Source organism: Neolamprologus brichardi, chromosome 1 (assembly GCF_056152115.1).
Source record: "Neolamprologus brichardi isolate AB-2024 chromosome 1, ASM5615211v1, whole genome shotgun sequence".
Classification (NCBI taxonomy): domain Eukaryota; kingdom Metazoa; phylum Chordata; class Actinopteri; order Cichliformes; family Cichlidae; genus Neolamprologus; species Neolamprologus brichardi.
This window is the reverse complement of record NC_142104.1, coordinates 29,259,507-29,279,738: the sequence shown is the minus strand read 5'-3', so window position 1 is coordinate 29,279,738 and position 20,232 is coordinate 29,259,507. Positions and strand designations below refer to the sequence as shown.

Here is a 20,232-nt window from a genome sequence, read left to right as displayed (position 1 = left end):
GTGCCGCAAAAAAGGTTGGGGACCGCTGATTTATAGTATAAAACAAAAGTAGGAGTAAGTGCAGTTAGATGAAACACTGCTGAACTGGACTGTATAAATAGGTGATACCATAGGTAAATAATGGTTTCTGTGTCTGTCACTCACTGCTTGCGTGTGGCAGGAAGAAAGCCCACCATCTCCATGGCCAGCTGAAGCCTCTCAAAGTCATGCTTCAGGTCCTCTCCTTCTACATTGAAGCAGTCCTGCAGAAAAAAAAAAGAAAAAAGTCTTTGGATGTTATCAGGCCTGCAGAGGCTGTTACAACACAGTGACCGGGGAAGCCAAAAGGGCTAATGACAAGCTACTCTGAGGTTTAGAAGGACTGCTGACATATGCGGTGCCTTAATGTTTTCAAGGTTTACAGACTGTCTAGCAAATACACTTTAAAAAGGTTTTTTTTATTTACATTGTACTTACTTACAAAAAACAGAAAAATTGCCTGAGGCAGACAAATTACTGAAATAAGCTATCATTAAGAAGCTTGGGGTCAAAGAAATCTGCAAAACCTGAGCCCAATGTGCAGAGTGTCTAGTAAACAGTGGCGTGTGCAGGTTCTGCTCATGTAGTGGAAAATCTGCTTTGGCACTCCACTTTAAACCAATCCACAAAACATTTGGCAAGCAGTGAAGCCGACAGGATGAGCAGTTTATGGATGAGCCTGTTCTTGAGAATGGATGATCACCTAAACTAGCAGAGTAAATAAAGTGACTGCAATGTTTTGACTGTCATAACAAGACTAAAGTCATGACGTGATTGAAAAATATATTAAATACAAGAAATATTCTAATTAGCAGCTATATGAATACTAGCAGGAGTATACTTTTAGATCATTCTGGATCTAGATTGGTTGTTTACAAGAGCGTTCCTAGAAACATATGCTTTGATGTTTCTACATAAGTACACAGTACTTCACTGAACTACATACACCCACCATAAAGTGAGCTCTGCTCTTTCCTTTATAGGCCCATTCCACTATGGCTGCAATAATTATCGCAAACTGTGCCTCAGAAACACAAACACTCCGAACGCTGAGACTCATGCTTGCACCAGTGTGCCTCCTCCTCGCTTCCTTCTCTCTTCCTTCACAGCAGAAATTTACACTGACCCATTAGAAGCTCTGGTGTTACATTTCCACGTCAACAAAACCTGCATTATGTGAACGCTGCTTGTTCAAACTTGAAGTTCTTTTCAATTAAAGCAGTCAGTGTAGTGAAAAGGTGTCTAAAGATTCCAGATGTCATAAAAGATGTCAATCAAAATACGGATCACCGCTTGTCTACTCACAGTGCAGTCTGGGTATATTTATAGCATTTCTCCTCAGTAGTGTCAAGACCCACAAACCTATATTATCAGCATTATACAACAACTTGCATTGAATTTTGTAATATTTTGCAATATTACTGGATTAATGAACTGCAGCTAAAAACTTAAACTTTCCATTGACTTCTATCAATGTCAATGGAAAGTATAAAAGCATTTCTAATCACTATAAATGCTTTAATACACTCACAAAAACACGCAGTACCCCAAAAAAGACACAAGGAATCCCAACAGTAATGAGAGAAGACCTTTTGATCGTTGACATTCTTCAATCCAGTGTTTCCCATGTTTCAGAGGTGAGGTCACACATCAAAGTTATGAGTGTGTTAAAAGTTTTTGATGCTACAAATTGTCTGAACACAAGATTACTTTCTGTAGTGTATGGAGGACAGGAAATTCAAATGAGTGCTGCAGGAAATACTGTACCGGTCAACGATCAAAAAGAAAAAAAAAAGAAAAAAAATAGAGCAACACAGGCAGCTACAGTGGCCAGGATATGAGTAGACATACCACCAGAACTCAAAAGCAGTACAACAGGGGAAAGCAAAAACAAATAAATGCTCCCCAAACCAGGAAATATCCAAAAAGCAACAAAATAAGCAAGGGAATCATAGGAACGGGTGGGTGGAGGGGTGGAGGAGGTGTGCAACTGTGCAGATGAAGTGCAGCTTCAGCTGCGAGTGCTCAGGTGACACAAAATCTACCGGCTGAGGTTTCTGCAACACGTGCAGACACACGGACAGTTAACACACAGCTGATACTGACCGGCTCACTCTCACAGTAACTCTCCCAATGACGTTGGTGGCTTGTCTTTGACATCTGGAAATGACGAGTTTACAGGAGGCAAGATCAAGGTTAGAGAGCAGCATTCCAATGACAACACACTATACTGGTCAAACATGAGCGCAGATTTAAGAGCGACCAATGACAATGAAGTCGTGCTGTTAAGATACAGGCTGTTCGTTACAGTCTCAAACATCGACGATTCAAAGTCAAACACTTTTAAGCATATAAGCAGTGATGACAGAGACAAAGAAAACACACTCAGACACTACCACATAAACACTTTATGGTTGAACACATTAAGACATCAAAGCAGGAGGAAATAAGAGGTCCAGACATGCAGCACACAAAAATATTAAGACACCAGAATGTTGGCTTTCCTTCAACTTTAAATACCTTTTTATGACTCATTTTTTACCTCCTAAGATAAGAACTGATTTCTACTAATGTAGAACTGAATTCTTGCAAGCCATCCAAACCCTAGATTTTATTGTTGTCAAATGTTAAAACATAATTCTTCATTACCCGTGTCCTAAATGAGACATTTGGTATTAATGGGACCAGGTGCTACAGTTTTGATATTGAAATATTTTCTTTTCTTCCTTCTTGAGGAAGGAACTGGACTACTGAGCCATGCTGCAGACTGTGGTTTTGTATTGTTGTGCTGAAATAAGGACTGGCTTTACTGAAAAAGAACAGTCTGGATGGCAGCATATGTTGCTCAAAAACCTTTATAAATCATTCAGCATTTATAGCACTTTGCTGATGTTCAAGCTACCCCCACGCCATTATGGATGCTGGCTTTTAAACTGTGTGTTGATAACAGCCTGGATGGTTCCCTTCGTTTCAGCTTAAATTTTGATTTGTCAGAAAAACCTTTTCTTTCAGACCATCTTAAATAAGCTTAGAAATACTGCTGCCTTCTCTCCATGTAGTTTCTTTGCATGCTGGAGTTTTCTCAGTGTTACCCTTGGTACAGAGACTACGAAATTCTCTGAATGTTTTAATGATATTATGCACGGCAGATTATAAAATCGTCAAATTCTTTGCGATTTTTCAGTCAGTAAAGTTAAACTTCAACTTGCTCATGTCAATTACTTGTGTTTTGTTTTTGGGGGGGGGTTTTGGTTTTTTTTTTTTTTAAACAGGGTTGTTGATGAGGTATGAAACTCAACCTGCAGACACATTGTTGCAGATAACAAACCCCAGGCAGCAATTAACAACCACAGATTTATGTAGATTAAAGTAATTACTGCATTTCCAGATTGTGAGCAGGCACTGCTGCAAAAACGCAGGATTCGCAGTAGAGTACCAGATTCACATTATTTCATGCAACAACTGCTATCTGCTCATCTGTGCATTCTGTAATTTTTCAGCATATAATCAACGAGCCTCAGTGAGGGTGTCCTTAAGTGCACCTCCTTGGGGAACTTTGTTTCTTTTAGCTGCGGTACAACGTGATGCTGCACGATGTTACTCTGGAAGAAAATAATTTTAAGGGAATATATATTGTGTACACTGCTTTGTGACAGTGTGTGAAAGTTACTTCATAAATAAATTTCAGTTTCTTCTTATACGCACACAAACACATGCACACAGTAAAAACTTGATTCCTTGTGTGAACACTGAAATTCATGCAAGAGCTCTAGCTTGGGAGTTATAATTTACATTTATATTATAATATATTCACATGTGGTTCCCAAAATAGAAGAGAAGGGGAAAATACAAGGGCATGAACAGAGTGTGTGTGTGTGTGTGTGTGTGTGTGTGTGTGTGTGTGTGTGTGTGTGTGTGTGTGTGTGTACGAGCGCACGCATGTTTGCATGTGCACATCAGTGGCTGGGAGGAATGGGAGGAATTCCCTGCTCTCTTCTGCGTAGGCATGAGGACTTTGGAGGAGGGGAGGTCGCTGGTCGTCTAAATGTCAAGCTCGGAAACGGAGACGCTTTAAATTTTACAAAACATCCGCATTTCATATGCAGACTGACTATTTGTGTGTTTGTTGTGGCTTCATTTCATAGTTATGTGAAACCCGTTTTCCTTTAGGACAACAGAGCAACAGAGATGGGGGACGAATACCATTTGGTGTGTTTTTGTCAGCAGAAGTGAAGCAGTGAGGTTGCCTCACTGCATGAACAAAAAAAAAAAATGTAAATAAAGACGGAAGTGAAGACAAACCTACTATACAGTGCGTGCAGCTATGCCTACAAGAAGTCAAAATGAAAAGCAAACAAATTAAGACGCTGTGTCTGTCCCTGAAACAGCTGAACATTTTAGATAGGGTGTATGTGAAGGACAGCAGTGCAGCACGTGTCAAAAAACTATTTTCCCCCAGTGTTAATATTTCACACATGCTGACGACATTTATAACGTTACAGATAAATGAAAACTATAACAAACATCACATCACAAGGCACGGCTAGTGTAAGATCAAGTCTGCAGTGCCTGATGCTAAAGGTCCCACCTGACTGAGGTAATGGTATTCTTCAGGCTTCTTGAGGTGAAAGGCTTTCCTCTCTTCTTCACTTGCTCCTGCCAGCAGGTAGTAAAACACATGGTAGTTTCTAAAAAAAACAAAGAAACAAAAAATTATTACATTGTAACTCAATTAGTTCAAACTTTACAGTGTTTTTTTAAATTATAAAAACACCACATCTGTTTCTGGAAATGGTTAAGAAGTTTATCTCCATCTACAACGTTCCTAATCTTATGTTCTTTCCACTGAGATGGATATTATCCCCCATGTACCAAAAAAGCTTAATCACCTATGCCCCCCCCCCCCAAAAAAAAAATAAAAATAAAAACAAAACCCTATGCTTTTAGCAGCCGATCAGTTACTGTATTAATCATTGCCATGAACATGCTCATTTTTAGCAAACTAACTGAGTGGGATGCAGGACTTTACTTTGAGTGCAGTAAGCACAGCAAACTCCTGACATCCAGCAATACAGTATACAGTGCTTTGCATGTTATTTTGGAAACAGGCTTGTTATGTTCAGCAGGCTAGAATGTCAGCATGGTAATTTTAGCATTGTTAGTATTTAAAACTGGAACAACTATAGAGAGGGGTTTCAAATTTCATCTTACAGGTTTCGTTTCAATTCATGTGGTGTGAAAACTGACAAGTTGACTAATAATAATAATAATGTATACTTTATTGATCCCCGTGGGGAAATTACTTGTTTTTCTCTGCATTTGACCCATTCACTCAGTGAAGCAGTGGGCAGCCACTAAGCAGGCGCCCGGGGAGCAGTGTGTAGGGACGGTACCTTGCTCAGGGGTACCTCAGGGTAGCAGTTTAGTGGATTCGAACCCCCGACCTTCTGATCATGGGGTGACCACTCTACCCCATGATCAGTATAGCTACCTACTGAGCTATACTGACTTCTTGGAGAAAACCATCTTGCTAAACTACTTGTGAAACCGATGTCTTGGAGAGGGATCAAATTATTGACTGAAAAACAACCACGACTTCTCACTTCCATCAGATTATTTATCTGCGTGTGCATTCTGTTTCTGACAGAGTCGGGCTGAAGTGGAAAGGTTAGAGAGAAAAAGTTTGCTGTTCGACCAAAATTCTCTTTAAATGCACACTTCAAAAGTTTTTATGGACCTTAAATCCATCTCAGAGGCAGCTAGCAAAAGGGGCCGACTGTGCACTCCACCAACTATCAAACATATTACTGCGCCCACTAATTAATTTCGTCGTCTATTTAAACTTTGGCATCTTCAACAGACATTCTGATGCCAGCTTTTTTGTGAAATATATGCAGCTTTAAGAAAAACTCACTTGTTTGTGTTATAACACTCAATTTGCAAGATTGGATTAAAATGAGTATTAATAGGTTTTGTTGAAATGTTACAAATATAGTACAATAAAAGTTCGCTGGCCTTACTGCTAATTACTGATTTTTTTTTTTACACAAGCTTATCATCTTTGATTTGGTGCATGCATGTTTTGTGTTAAATGTACGTCACAGCAACCCAGCCCAGTCCTGCTCGCCAAATGTACTTCTGCTGTTCATATGAGGGCTTTTGATAAGAATCTGCATTTCTGAGATGCGCTCACCGTTCATTGTGCTCTTGATAGACCAGTCTTGACTTCTCCAAGAGGTATTTCTCCACGTAAGCTCTGTTTAAAAAAAAAAAAAAAAAGTACAAGAAGAGTGGTTGACTTTAACATTATTTCTTATTTTATTTGGACATTAATAATAATTTGGTTCTGGGTTCTTACCCTCTCACAGTGCCGCTCTCCTGGTAGTTCACCTGAATGAACTTCCCAAAGCGACTGGAGTTGTTGTTATGTGCTGTCTTTGCATTCCCAAATGCCTACACGGGAAAAGAGGAACATGTGGTAAGATGTAAACAAATTAATGAGAAAGGCTACATATTGCATACAGCATCTTGCACAAGGGTCACTGAGACCAAGAACAGAGTCCACTTTAAGGTGTGGATAACTTGTTTATGGATCAAGAACGCAAAGCGTCTGGCAGGAGGCCAAACATCGTCTTGAGACACTGTCCGTCTGGATGCCACAGAGGAAGCTTTTCCTCTCACATAGTTTCTAACAGCATTGGTCCGAGACTGATTAATAACATGTTTTTAGGATCTATTAAAGCCAGCGGTAGACAAATTGCCAGAGTGAGGATGAAGGAGCTATGGCCAGCAGTCCTGATGGGGCGAAAAAAAAAGCTCCTCAGTGAGTAATGGGATCCATGTGGCTGTGTGGAACATGTGTAGCGTTTGTGCTTTAATAAGACAGTCCAGTATTTCCCCTCACAGCTCTGTTTATGTTGTATGGCTGCCTGAAGGGGAAGTCGTTTTTCGCCCTATATAAGCCCTATAGTTATTTGTAGCTCTACCACAAGTAAACAAATTCCTCAGTGAATCACTTAGAGCTGTCCCGAGCTCTCCGTCTGTGAAACGGGAAAACACCCCTCCCTTACCCCACCCTTCGCCCACGGCACTTTCTAACTTCCCAAACATGCAAGGAGACAGCTAACGCCAAGCTAATGTGCAAAATTACTGGGCTTCAGGCTAATCGTAATCCACAAATTTAAGAGCTTCATCCATCACAAAATTTCTCCTGCATTTGAAAAATATGTTGTTTTGGTCCAGGGTAGGCCATCGTGTTATCAATAAGGCTGTTGCTATGCAATACAGATGGAAACTTCAGGGCACAACTACCTTTTCCAGTCGTAAACAACCAACACGGCGAAGCATCACAAGGTGAGGTGGTAGGTTTTTTCTAGTCACGGTTCCTTGAGAAATTAGTCAGTGACAATTAATTTACAGCATGCAGTTTCCTCCAGGAACAATGCACACAAGGTGTACTAGCTGAAGTTAAATCATTTTGGTACATATACTGCAGAGACAGATAATTCAGTCCAGATAAACTGAACATCTCTTAATCAGACCAACACTTTGTCTAAAAGTATCTAAAGGTTAGGCTCTGTCCCACTGAAGTTTACGAACAACAACCCATTTAGATGCTTTTGAGAATCGTGGTGATAGAGAACTTAGTTGGCCTCTATTACCGGCTGACACTGGCTCAAACCTCTGGATCAAAGCTACAAACTTGCCTCTCGTCTCTGACTCATAAGGCAGAAGAAATCATTAAAAAGGCAGACACAGTGGAAAAACATATTTAACTCCACTGTCTGGACAAAGAAACGAGCAAACGGGGTCAAACTAAAGAACAGTGACTGTATCACTTCGCATCCCAGAATGTGGATTTCGAAATGTGACGCCTTCCAGAGGAGCTGGCATGTTGTTCACCACTTTGTCTGTCTCTGAACTGGCTAACCTGCCTGCTTCAGGAACTCCAGGTCAGACGAGGACAGACTAACATCACTCAGCGCTCCGGAGTAGTACGAGCTTCCTACTGGAAAGTAGATAGCCAATAAAAAACGAACCCAAAAGCACTCATGCTGCTTTCAGAGTGAGCAGACAGGTCAGGTATTGGACCTTTCAGTGCTTTTTTTGTGTTGGGCTAGCAGGAAGTAGGATGTGGAAAAACTAAAAACACTGAAAAATATTTTAGCCACTGTGCGTTCATCCACCTGGTCTATGTAAAAGAAAAGACTCATATCGTTGAAGACGACATTTTTACAACCTAAAGATTTTAGTCTTTCTAAACTTGGCTAGCTCCATATCAACAGTAATAAAACACAAATCTCCCAGCAGGAGAGATGAGTTATAATTGACCTCCAGGGAAGGAGTTTCTCACCGTGGACATTAAGTTCCAATGTATAAACGCAAAATAGAGTGAATAAGTCATCAGTAAGAGCCAGCTATCATTAAATCACTGTGCTACTTCCAAACATTTCAATTTCTAAGAATACATTACCATAAATATTTGTCACAATGGGCTTACATAATCACAAGAATTTCCTGAGTTACAGCAGCAGCAAACAGCAATCTACAGTAGCATGCCAACAGAGAAAATCCATCTGTATAATAATCAGGGTGTAAACTGTTTTTCTCCCTAACAGACACCAATGTAAATTAGCAACAAGACAAATTCTGGTTTCAGAAACTTGGTCTCAAATGCAAATATTTTACTGCACTCTTGCGCTTTCCACCTACACAAACAGCCCACAATAATGCAAATATGTTCTCCAACCTTCTCGTATGGGAGGTGTCAACAGTTATTCTTGGAAATCTAAGTCAGTAACTTAAGCTCAAGAGGACAGGAAGGCAAGCTGAGGTAACAAGGGCTGAAACCACATAAACAACAATAACAAGCATATAATACGTAAAAGATTTATAGCGCAGAGTGGTTTTTTCTGGGTAGCTCTTTTTTTCCTTCCACTTCCACGGCTCAAAGACGCATCATGACTAAAGCGGTTTGTACAGACATGATTCGCACCGTTTCAGTGACTCCACTAGGTCAACAACATTATTCTTGGCTTCAGACCATAAACTGAGCCAAAGGCAGCCCAATGACAGACTTGAGATGGTGCCAGTGTGTTCTGGGTGTAATGTGTCCAAATACAGGCTCGGTCAAAGTCATTACGGGGAGCACAGACAGGGAGGATGCCACAGGGATGATGTTATGCTTTAGTAAGTAAAGCACAAACACTCTACAGAATTTAACTATGAGGAAACCTTTTAAATTAAGTCTCGTAAACTGTGTCTTTAAAATTCATTTACTTTCTATTGCTGGAACTCAGTATTTGGTTGGTGACTATTTGTGTAGTGTAGAAACCAATGGTAATTTCAATTTACCACAATTCTCTAATGAACCCAGCTGATATAGGATTTTTAAGACCGATGACGATACCGATATTTGGCGATTTGAAAATCCGATATTCTGATAGAAGATTGATATAGACATTGATACCAGTAGACTAACAAATAGCTACCGATAACTTAGTTGGGATCTAACTCATTGCCATTTGAAATATATTAATATCTGAAGCATTTTCACTCACTATCCGTAGAGTTGATGCAAACTTTCCAGACTTGATTGTGTAGGTAAGCCTAATTTCCACTTCTCACCCATTCCTTTCTCAAGCAATACCATACACTCATCATGTCAATCACTTTCCTCAAACGTAGTTAAACGTAGCTTTGAGTTTCCAGTGGTTCCCGTTTCCTACTTCTAATATATCAAATGTCCTGTCATGTTAATTGATATTTTGACACCAAAAATTCATGCAATCTCACTTGCAGTATTGTACTACTATAACATTTTTCCACCCCCAATACCAACGTGGATTTTTAATAACTTGTAAAAAACAAAAAACCCTCCTCTCAGACCTAAAATTATAGTGTAGTGTATCCCTAAATAATGTAGATGAGCTATAAGGCTATTCTTTCCAATATTTTTAAAAAGGCTCATGAATCTGATTAATTTCATTTCTATTTCAATATCCACTATAGCAAAGTACCCAATATATTTTTGTCAAAAAAAAACATTTAACTTAACATAATATGAGGATGATTTCATTGGCTGCTTCTTGAGGAGAGGAGAGGAGAGGAGAGGAGAGGAGAGGAGAGGAGAGGAGAGGATGGAGAGTCTGTAGAGAAAGTTGGAAGTAATTCGAATGAATGGAGGGGGGTCACGCTAGCTTCTCAGATAGAGTAGAGACAAAAGAGTGCTTCATTTGACTCACAAAGGGATTATCTTTTAGCAAGTCAACAACTGCTTAGGGGCTACAAGTACATTTCCACACTGGATTGTGTTTAGAGGTCATGTGACAGCATGGCCCCAAAATACACAGAGCCGCTCTTTGTCTGAATTTCAAAGTGCCTCAATCAAATGGGCAATGGCATGAAAAGAGCATTCTTCTGTCGTACTACAAATTCATTTAGGGACATGTCACCAAATGTTCTGCATTCCTTCTTTTACAGCAGCTACAGAGAAAATAACTCAGTGTTCTATGTGAGTCAGTGTAGTATTGCTCATTCATCCTGTGCAGATTCATATCCTTTTCGGACCCTACTACCAGGCCAACTCATCAACCACACTATGTGGACAGGATGTAAACATGAAGTGAAAGAGCAGCTGACTTGACCCAGTGTGTGTCGCAGTGTGTGTGGGCAGATAAAGCTCTCCAGAGACCAATTCATAATCATGAACCTTGCAGCCTCACACCTAAAGCTGTGCTGGGCACAGCGGACTGTGGCCACAGTGGCTGTTTAACCACAGGGGAGATCTGCAGCCACCAGCTAAGTGAAAGCACGGTGGGATGTGGGTACTGGCAGCGGCTGCAACTGTCAAAACAATGTGCAAAAAAGTGTTTGAGGTAGGATGTGTACAGGTTTAACTGTCACCGTAAAACCTTTAAAGGGCTTTTCACCTCTGTGTAATAAAGAAAATAAATGTGCATGACAGTACATAAAGGAGCGATGGATAGTATGAGTGACCAAGAATAAAAACTTGTTTGGATACTTGTCACCTCAGGCAGTATAAAGGGAGTTGAGCTAAATGCTAACATCTGGATACTAAAAAGTTCAGAGTGTTGATGCTAGCAAGCTGTGGTTTAATAGCTGCAGTTACCCCCCTATTCAGCACCTGACCGAGGCTGCTGTAATCAAGCTGTTCATTTAAATCTAATGCTGTCTTTTTGCTTGGGTGGTGCAGGATACTTCACATCTATATGGTCAGATTTGTTTCCAGACTGTGGGCTCAATGCGGCCTCAGTAGCATTTACAGGCAATGTGTTTATTTACTACTGCAATATGAATATGTTTTGACTGGCAAGAGGTTTATGTTTACAAAGCTTTATCTTCTAGTCAAATGATCACCTTAATCAACTGAAAACATTTTTGATACATTTTTTAATCATTTGATGGCTTTATTATTTTCTTACTGTCTGTACTGTCTGCATTGCAAGGACTTGGCTACTTGTCTTTGGATTTTTTGGACTGAACATTTTTGGAGTTGAAAATGATGTGATGTCATCGTCAACTTAGAAAAAATTATAGTGGACGAAGTGATTTATCACCACTTTGAGATATTTTATACACCTAATCATTCATTGCCCAGTCAGGAAAATGAGTGTCCAATTAATCAGTAATGAAAAAACATTTCTTTTTAGTTGCAAAAATAATGTATTAATTTTGTACAGAACAATCAGAAACCTTTTGTTTGGTCTTCTCCTATAAGGGAGCTTTTTATAACATTCCTCTGGATCCTACTATCACACACTACGTGTTCCATAAATCTCCACCATTACAAACACCCACAAGAGCAAATCTGATGGTCTACTGAAATGAGCAATATAGATGTGAAGATTGGCAGGTTGTGCAACTCAAACTTGAATTGACTGCCAGAAATCCCAGCAGTTGTTTGCTTGCGTTTTTTGAAAACTTTGCTATCTCAGACAATTTCAGCTTCAAATTTAGTTGAAACTGGAGTCTTATCAGTTTATCCTGACTAACTGTGTGTGCAAAAGGTCGATGATTATCACAAGTCGACCTATAGGTTAAAAACAAGGAACGTCAGACTGTGATCAAGTATTTGCGTAACATTTGCAAAGGGCCACTGGTTCTGGGATGTTTTTCCAGCTTGGAAAAATAAGATGATCAGTATTACATTTAAAATTCCATGCAAAATTGACACATTTTTACTACATAAACATATCTTCTTACAGTATAACTACAATGATTACTGTGTTTCGGTCACATGTTTCACAGTAACTGAACCGAAGAGGCAAAGCAAACGCGAAGAAATTATGTTTACTTTGTCTGGTGGCCAAATTCTTTCATTCAATCAACGGTGAGGTAACCTTATAAATCATGTTTCACAGTATGAAGGACTCGGTCACTGGGCGGATAACACATTTCCACTGTATTAAATGAACCAAAGCAGCAGTTCACAAAGTGGGAGTGACTTCCTAAGAAATCAAGGGTGTTACAAGATTTGTCATTTCACCTTTTTCAAATTGTGTGCTTCAAATACTGTTTAAGCATAATATTGAGAAATGTGACATTTCAATCACCAATATGCCATAAAAAGTATCACGACAGGTGAGCTGGTTTTAAAGCAATAGTTTGACAACATTTGGGGACATACGTGGGCAGAGAGCCTAACTGAAAAACCCACATTTTTACAGATAATATCAAACAAACATGTAACATTTTAATCAGTGCCCTTCAGATCTGCATGATGGCAGATTCCAAATTCCACAAAGCTAGGCTAGCTGTTCCTCCTGTTTGTAATCATTACTACAAAAATGACAAAAATTCCCAAGCTCCCCCCTCCCAGTTTTCCCCTTTCTTTCAAGCCAAGTAAAGGAGGGGGAAGTTAAGCAGCAAAGGGACAGAATGATCACTTTGCAGTGATGCAGACACTTTACAGGTCTGTTGTGATGGAAAATAAAGACATTGTTCTACTGGTCAATCTACATTCCCACCCTATCTATGACCAGAAGCTGTGGGTGAGCAAAAGAATGAGATCACAGATAAAAGTAGTGGTCCAATCTGCACGCCAAATATCCTTGGGCAAGATACTAATCCCAAGTTGCTCTCCGATGCATCCATTGGAGTATGAATGTGTGTGAATGTTGGAAAGAAAGTATTTGCAAAAAAACTGGGGGGAAAAGTGCTCAGATGGAGTAGAAAAGCACTACATACTGTATATATACACACACATTGAAAGGGGTATGTTGGTCATCAAATTTAGATGCCTGATCCACTTCGTAGGTGAGGTGTTTTAGGCATGTCCAACTGAGAAGAGGGCCCAGGATATACTCAGGACATAGTCTCTCGGATAGCTTGGAGGGCAGCAAAACCAGCACATTATAGGAACTGCAGTCTGTGTATTCTTTAAGTTACACTGACCAGCTGCTTGCTTCAGCTTTATATTTTATGGACAGACATGAATTATATCACTTTGCAATAAAGCAGTATAAAGTATAAAGTCAGAGAAAACGCAGTGGCCTTTTGATCATAACAATGCAGGACTGAAGTATTTGGCTCAATCAGAAACTCCTGTATTACTAAGGAGGAAGTGCGCATTAGTCACAGCGATGGAGATGAAAGGCAGGCGTAATAGAAAAATAATCATTGCTCTCCAGGACACCTCTGTTATTACAGTCATCTCTCATAAAACATAAACTTCTCTCAATCAGAGAAGATGAGTCATGGGGAAAAATAGGATCCTTTAGACAGAAGCAAATCATAAACTCTACTGAAACTTGAAATTACAAATTCATTTCCCTTGCTGTTCCATAAGTTGTAGACTGGTGAGTCCTCAGGTTGTGTAAGCAAGCAATTCTCCCTTATTTCACGGTTTTTGGAAAATGAGACCCCAAACAAAAACTCAGGAAATTGGGTGGATCGACTAATAACAAGCAGGATATGCACAAGCTAATGTATCCAATTCCCATGCAGAGAGCATGCAAAGATTTAAGGCCAGACTTTGTGATTCACATTTAACCTAAAGAGAAGACACGGAAATGTGCGATAATTACTAACAGTGGTAGGGTAGAAAAAAAACCTATGTGTGTATATTAATAGAGCTGCCAACACAGCCAGAAAAACGTTTTAGTTGCTGCTTCAATGGAAGGCTCGTGCAAAGAAAAACATGACAATCTGAGTATACAAAACCCTGAGCATCAACACGCTGAGGTCTAAAGTTCAGTGTCAAACCATACCAGATCTATTTTCTTCCTAGTCATGACCTTAAGAAAATGCTTCAGTGTGTGGCAGCCTGTTTACTAGTTTTCTTCAGCAGAGAGTCGGCACAGAGATCTGCCAAGTCATTCCTTATCTGCAATAAAGACGTGTTTGTGTGTTTGTGTGTGTGTGGTCAGCTTCCTCTGACTGGCTTCCTCTGGCATCTCACCCCCACTTTATTTGTGTTTCTACGGATTTCACTTACTCCTCCACTTTCTCTCACACACCATGAAAACAAACAAACAGGCAAACATACAACAAGCAACGGCAGACGTTCTGTTTCATTTTTGTACACCAGTGGTTATAATTACAATATTGCTATAGTGGACGGTTCGATAGGGGACAGAAAACCGAACGACCACAACGAAAACACAATGAAAAGTCCAGAGCACAACAAACTAAACAGGAAGAGGATGAGACGGAGAGCAGACAAAACACCTCAGAGAACAACTTATTCAAAACAATAACAGCAGTCAATGAATTCTCCATTTTCACTGCTGGCACATGGGTTACTATCTGTGGAAGGGCTCAGAAGCGAAAACTACAATAAACAAAACAAATAAAAACTCAGGACTGCAAGCATTTCATTTATCTTAGGATTTTAAAATAAAACAACAATCACAAATGATGCACTGTCAAAGTGCCTTAAACACATTTGATTATCCAAATGGGTTTAGTAACTAAACTGCCAAATCCCCTCTTAGCTAGCCCAAAGTAAACTAATGAATGTAGCATCGCTCTATGAGACTTCATACTGAAATGTGTTTCCAATCAACGGAGTTACTGAAGATCATTAACAAATAAGATACAGGATTGAAAAGCAGCAGCCTCCTTTGTGATTATGTGTAATTATAATTATACAAATTATTATTTGTGTGTCCCAAAATTGGATCAACAGAGGCGATGAATGAAGGTTTTCGGTAAACAAAATAAAATAATCACCTTTTTTAATTTATTAAACATAGGAATGTGGTGTATTGTTTTTAAAATCCTGTCTGACTTTGACATTTTGTGAAAATGTTTAGTAAAAAAAAATGGTGAAGGTTGATATGTTTGGTCAATTTATCTATGACGTATCCGTGTAATCACTTAAAAGGTTTTGATGAGATGTATTCTAGATACACATTTGCGAACACAGAAAACGACGATAAATGTCTGCCTTTCTGTATTCTTCCAAAAACAAGTTCAGCCACATTCTTCTGCAGTGTAACTAAACGACTCAACTTACAGTCCTTTGCGGTGTGAGGTCACTATCTGCTGCGAATGGCTTGTTTTTCTGTAAATCGCAGGTTCCTTTCAAACACTGCTACAAAAGCGTAAACACAGTTTCATTTCATTAAAAACAAAAAATCCTCAACTTGAATTTTTGGGCTTGCGTTACATGAGTGTTCTCAATTTTCATTAGAAAAAAGTTAAATGTGGAAGTACGAGCCACACGAGTGACTTTCCTAAAACTTAAAATGGCCACAAAGGATGACAGAACCAACGGGACCTGGAAGCTTCTTGTTTCAGCACCAACGTTACTGGAACATTCGTTGGTAAACAATAGTGCAGTGTTTCCACGTGGTAATAAGATCAGGTAAATGAGGAAGGAATCGGAATGAAAAACGTTGGGGGGGGGGGGGGGGGGGACAAAAAGGAATCTCATGAAGTTTAAAGGAACTTTTCAGCTCACTTGTGAACTATGGGGAAACAAGTCCTCAATCAAGATAACGCCTACAGTGTGGACGGACACGCAAGATAATTAGGAAAGCAAACTGGTGTTTTTCATTCATGCAACGTAGTTAGTGAATATGAAATGAGTAAGTAGTCATGTCAGATCATATCAGCTTAAGGTGGAAACAACTTAATTAGAAAACCAGGAAACAAATTTCCAACGCTTGGTTCATCTATAGAAAACTCAGCAGTAGCTTAGTGTTAGCTGTTAAACACCAACCAGCTTGAAAACATGCAGTATCAAGAGTGCTTAATTCAGAAACTGACACTAACTTGGTCCTGCTGGGTTTCTACTGAACTGTCCATGAGTTTGAGCATTCACTTGTCTTCATATTAGTCACCGGAGGGAGGGATGGAGGGATGGAGGGATGGATGTTCATTACTGTGCATTTGCCACGAGCAGACCAATGTATTTAAACACTTATCACACAAATGCTCTGAAAGACACCCTAAAATCAAAGTATTATTTAGCTGTGATGATTTAGTTATGTGGCTTCATAAATCAAAAACATATACTTAACAAGAAGTGTCCAAATAATGTGACCAAGAACAAAAACATTTATGACCTTCCCTTAACAGAAAATCAAAAGTATGACTCGCCTTCCAAGAAGTTGAATTTTCCACAGTGCGCACTTCAGTAGATCAAAACCACAAGTTTGTTTAAAACGATTTAAAATAAATCTTTACAAAGGGAGGAGTAAAAACATGATGGTTTAAAATTAAACACAGGATAGATTCGCTATTAGCTTTAAGTAGCCCTTTAGGCTTTCTGCAGTGTTGATTTTTACAGAAGTAGAAGGATCTGATGTCTGATAGTCACGAAGTGCCATCATTCCTTCCACTCAGCCCACAGATTTAGCTCAGAACTCTGAGTCACTCCACCAACATATAGAGGAACAAAACCCGATTGTTGAGTCAAATATCAGACTGACCACCGCACCCACTACAATCATGATATTCATAAAGAGTCTCAAAAGAAATTAGCCAAGAAATCTCTAAGATGACTGTTCTAGCAGCTAGACCTGAAAGGCCAACACATTCATTTGTACTCTTGTGTCATCTGTTTAAGCAAAATACCCAAAAGTCAAATGTGTTTGATTTTTCAGTCATTTTCATCTCTGTCTTGCCTCTCTGATATGAAGGAGCAGCAACAGCTTCACCTATGTGCACTAAATAAGGCAAAGCAAAGCTACCAAGCTACATTTTTATAAGGAGAAGCTCTCTTGTAAAGGTGTTCACTGAGTTTACCATCTGTAAGGCATTTCACGTGGACAAACGTGGAACAGGGCTGACTGGACCACAAGGTCCCCATCACTTGCACTGACACGCACTCACATATAGAGTTGTACTTGGACAGAAACAGACCTCAGCTTGAAGCTCTGCCAGCACACTGCAGCAGACTGGGTGTGGGATCCACAGAAGAAATTTCAATCAATACATCCCAATGTCCTGCTGATACCCAGACAATGAAGAGTCAGTGCTGTCAAGCCAGCAACCAGGATGCTCAAGCTAATATTAGTAGAACAATTAGCACAACACAATTTATAAGTTAGAGGCACTTATACAAGTTAAATGCTGCATCACAAATTAAACATAATGAGTTAATGATAGCTCTAAATAAAATAAACAAGGCCAATATAAGGATTAATGTTACATTAGATATTTGGGATATATGGTGTTCCCATCATATAAACTGGATGGTAGCCTTTAAAGGACAAGAAGTTGCAGTAATTAAGTATTTTTTTCGGTCTCCAATGATGTACCAGCTTCCACAGCAAAATCCCTCCACATGCCACTCTCCACATTGCTGCCCTCTTAAAACAAAATGTTTATTATAATGGATGAGTGCAAATAACCTCGGGTTCAAGTACGGCTGTTGACAGAAAGGGGATGCATTCGTCAATTTCACACAAAGCTTTTTTTAAGGTATGAATCCAGAAAATGGGATTTATGCAGACAAGCAGATGAGTCTCTATAAGAAGCGTTTCACTGACTGCATCGCTGGTCTTGGCTAACGTAACATATCATCTCAAATCCAGGTAACTAAGCCTGAATGACTTTTATTTCTGACCCAATACTAAGATTTTGAATGCAACACAGTGAATGTCTTATTCTGTAAATTCTAACCAGTTCAGATTCCAGCATCAGTGCTTACTTTGTGGAAACATACCCTCTAAAACGTGATTCAAGCTTTCATGCTTAACAGCTGCAAACTTTACTAAATGGAGCCTGTTAATTTGGTGGCATTCCAGTCCGTGTTTTGCTTTGATGATGGCAAGAACGTTGAGTGACCCGAGTCAATTTGCCTGCCTGTAAAGAATGTATTTGACAAGCATTAAGCAAATGTGCTCAGCCATTAGGAAAACAGGCCTATCTTTTAGAGCAAACACAAATTCCCACTCACTCCAGAAGCCTGTGTCAATATACATTTTGCCAGTGGCAGCAGGCTGCTTGGACAACCCACTGCAGCATCTGAGGCAGCAGGTCACACTACCTGCTTCCCACTGTGCAACACTGCAGGAGTATCGTAAAATAAATATGCTTAATTTATGATGAAAAGCAAAATGAGCAACTGTAAAGTAAAAAAAAACAAAAAAACAAGCAATAAAATAAAAAACAAGAACACATTATTTATGACATACTTAGCATTTTAAAACTGGTCTCAACAGACCTAAACAGGCTAAATCTGAGGTATTTTGGGATAACTGGTAAAAGAACATTTTCTTATGGACAGAAAAGTTAAGCTAAATAAATTTGTATTCATTTACAGAACTAAGCTTTGGGCCAAATACTTGCAAACTGCAGTAGTTACCGATATGAAATCAGTGAAAATCAAAATCACTATTTGGCTGGTCTGCCATTTATAGCCATCTATAGACATCCAAAATATGACAAAGTAATCAAGCCAAAAAAAAGTCTTTAAGGATCTATTTTGATCATCAGTTTTACAGACAGAGTAATGCCAAAGAAATTGAATGGAGTAAAAACTGAAACAGAGTGAAATAGTAGCTGGTTAAAATTGTATTTCTGTTTGGTAATTGAGTAAATACAGTAAATATTTCCAGCTAAACGTAAGCACATGTTAACTCTTAACCCCTTGAAAGCCGCATAGGAGTTTCTGACATATTTCAGGCTGTGTTTGCATCAGACGTTGGTGAGGGTGATCTACACAGTTCCCCTCTGAAAAACCCAGAAACCATTCTAATGGTGGTCAAAACCCTTTTTTTTTACTGATATCTAATGAGCTGTCAAAACTCTTCATTAAGGCTCAAGACAAATGTTGTCTTTAGGTAGGGGGCTGGGGGTGGTGGTGTCAGGTGATAAATAAAGTTTATCATCATGGTTTCCAAAGAGGGAGAGTGAAACAAAAAGAAAAGATGGGCTGAACAATACAATTCAGCACAATAGTAGGTCAAAGCAAAGGCATCTCCATATAAAACCTCCCACGCTTTGTTCTGTACACTCACATACTTCAGTGTTTTGTTTGTGGCTTTGTCTCTTGGTGTGGAGGTGTGCCATGAGGGATCACAGGGTGGCTTTATGGACTGGTGACAGATTTCTGGGGTAGCAGAGCAGCCTTAATCCAGCTCTTAACACTGTTACTGTGCGCATTTGAGTATTTGCGTACAGGCAGGTACATCAACATTCAGAGCCCATTGGTGGAACACAATGAGTGAGAAAGAGAGAGCCCATAAAAATTAAGACAAACCATACCAAAAATCCTCAGTAAAACATTCTACTTTAAATGTTACACGTCACGCTGTGGTGCATTGTGACAATCTAAAGTTTTTTTGTTGCCTTCATGAAGAACAACTGCAGAACTGCAGCAGCAAACAGGGATGTTAATAAACTTAAGTAACCCACAATTTATTTTTAATAATTTCCTATGAGCAAAACTGCTCTCTGAGCTGGAAGTACACCAAGACAAAGAAAAAAAAAAACAACTTCCCGAACACTCCCCTCAAAAAACTGTAGATGCTCACAGCCCAGACATCAGCAGAAAAAGAGGAAATGCATAAGGCGCAGAAAGAAGCTTCCCAAATCTGGCCGCCATACAGTGAAGTGGAATGTAATCGTGAGGGGGAGTGAAAGGCGGGGGCACGCTGTCCTGGAAAACATGGAGTCACATGTCAGCTCACAGTCAGGAAACTGCAACAGCTAAAAACCTCTAAGTAGAAACCAAGCATCTTAAAATGCCTCCTAAAATTCTCTCAGCACAGAAAATTGCAATTTTTAAAGGCATTT

General features: G+C 39.5%; 1 protein-coding gene across 4 annotated transcripts in view; it reads right to left on the bottom strand.

Moving 5' to 3' along the window:
- myo9aa (myosin IXAa) overlaps window positions 1-20,232 on the bottom strand; it is a 99,263-nt gene that overhangs the window by 39,619 nt on the left and 39,412 nt on the right. For all 4 annotated transcript variants that reach the window (XM_087840650.1, XM_087840654.1, XM_087840659.1 and 1 more), the window contains exons 3-7: window positions 6,377-6,471; window positions 6,212-6,274; window positions 4,607-4,706; window positions 2,125-2,178; window positions 145-242 (exon numbers count right to left, since the gene is read on the bottom strand). In XM_087840650.1, the coding sequence (XP_087696776.1) occupies window positions 145-242; window positions 2,125-2,178; window positions 4,607-4,706; window positions 6,212-6,274; window positions 6,377-6,471 (410 nt within the window). The remainder of the gene's footprint in view (window positions 1-144; window positions 243-2,124; window positions 2,179-4,606; window positions 4,707-6,211; window positions 6,275-6,376; window positions 6,472-20,232) is intronic.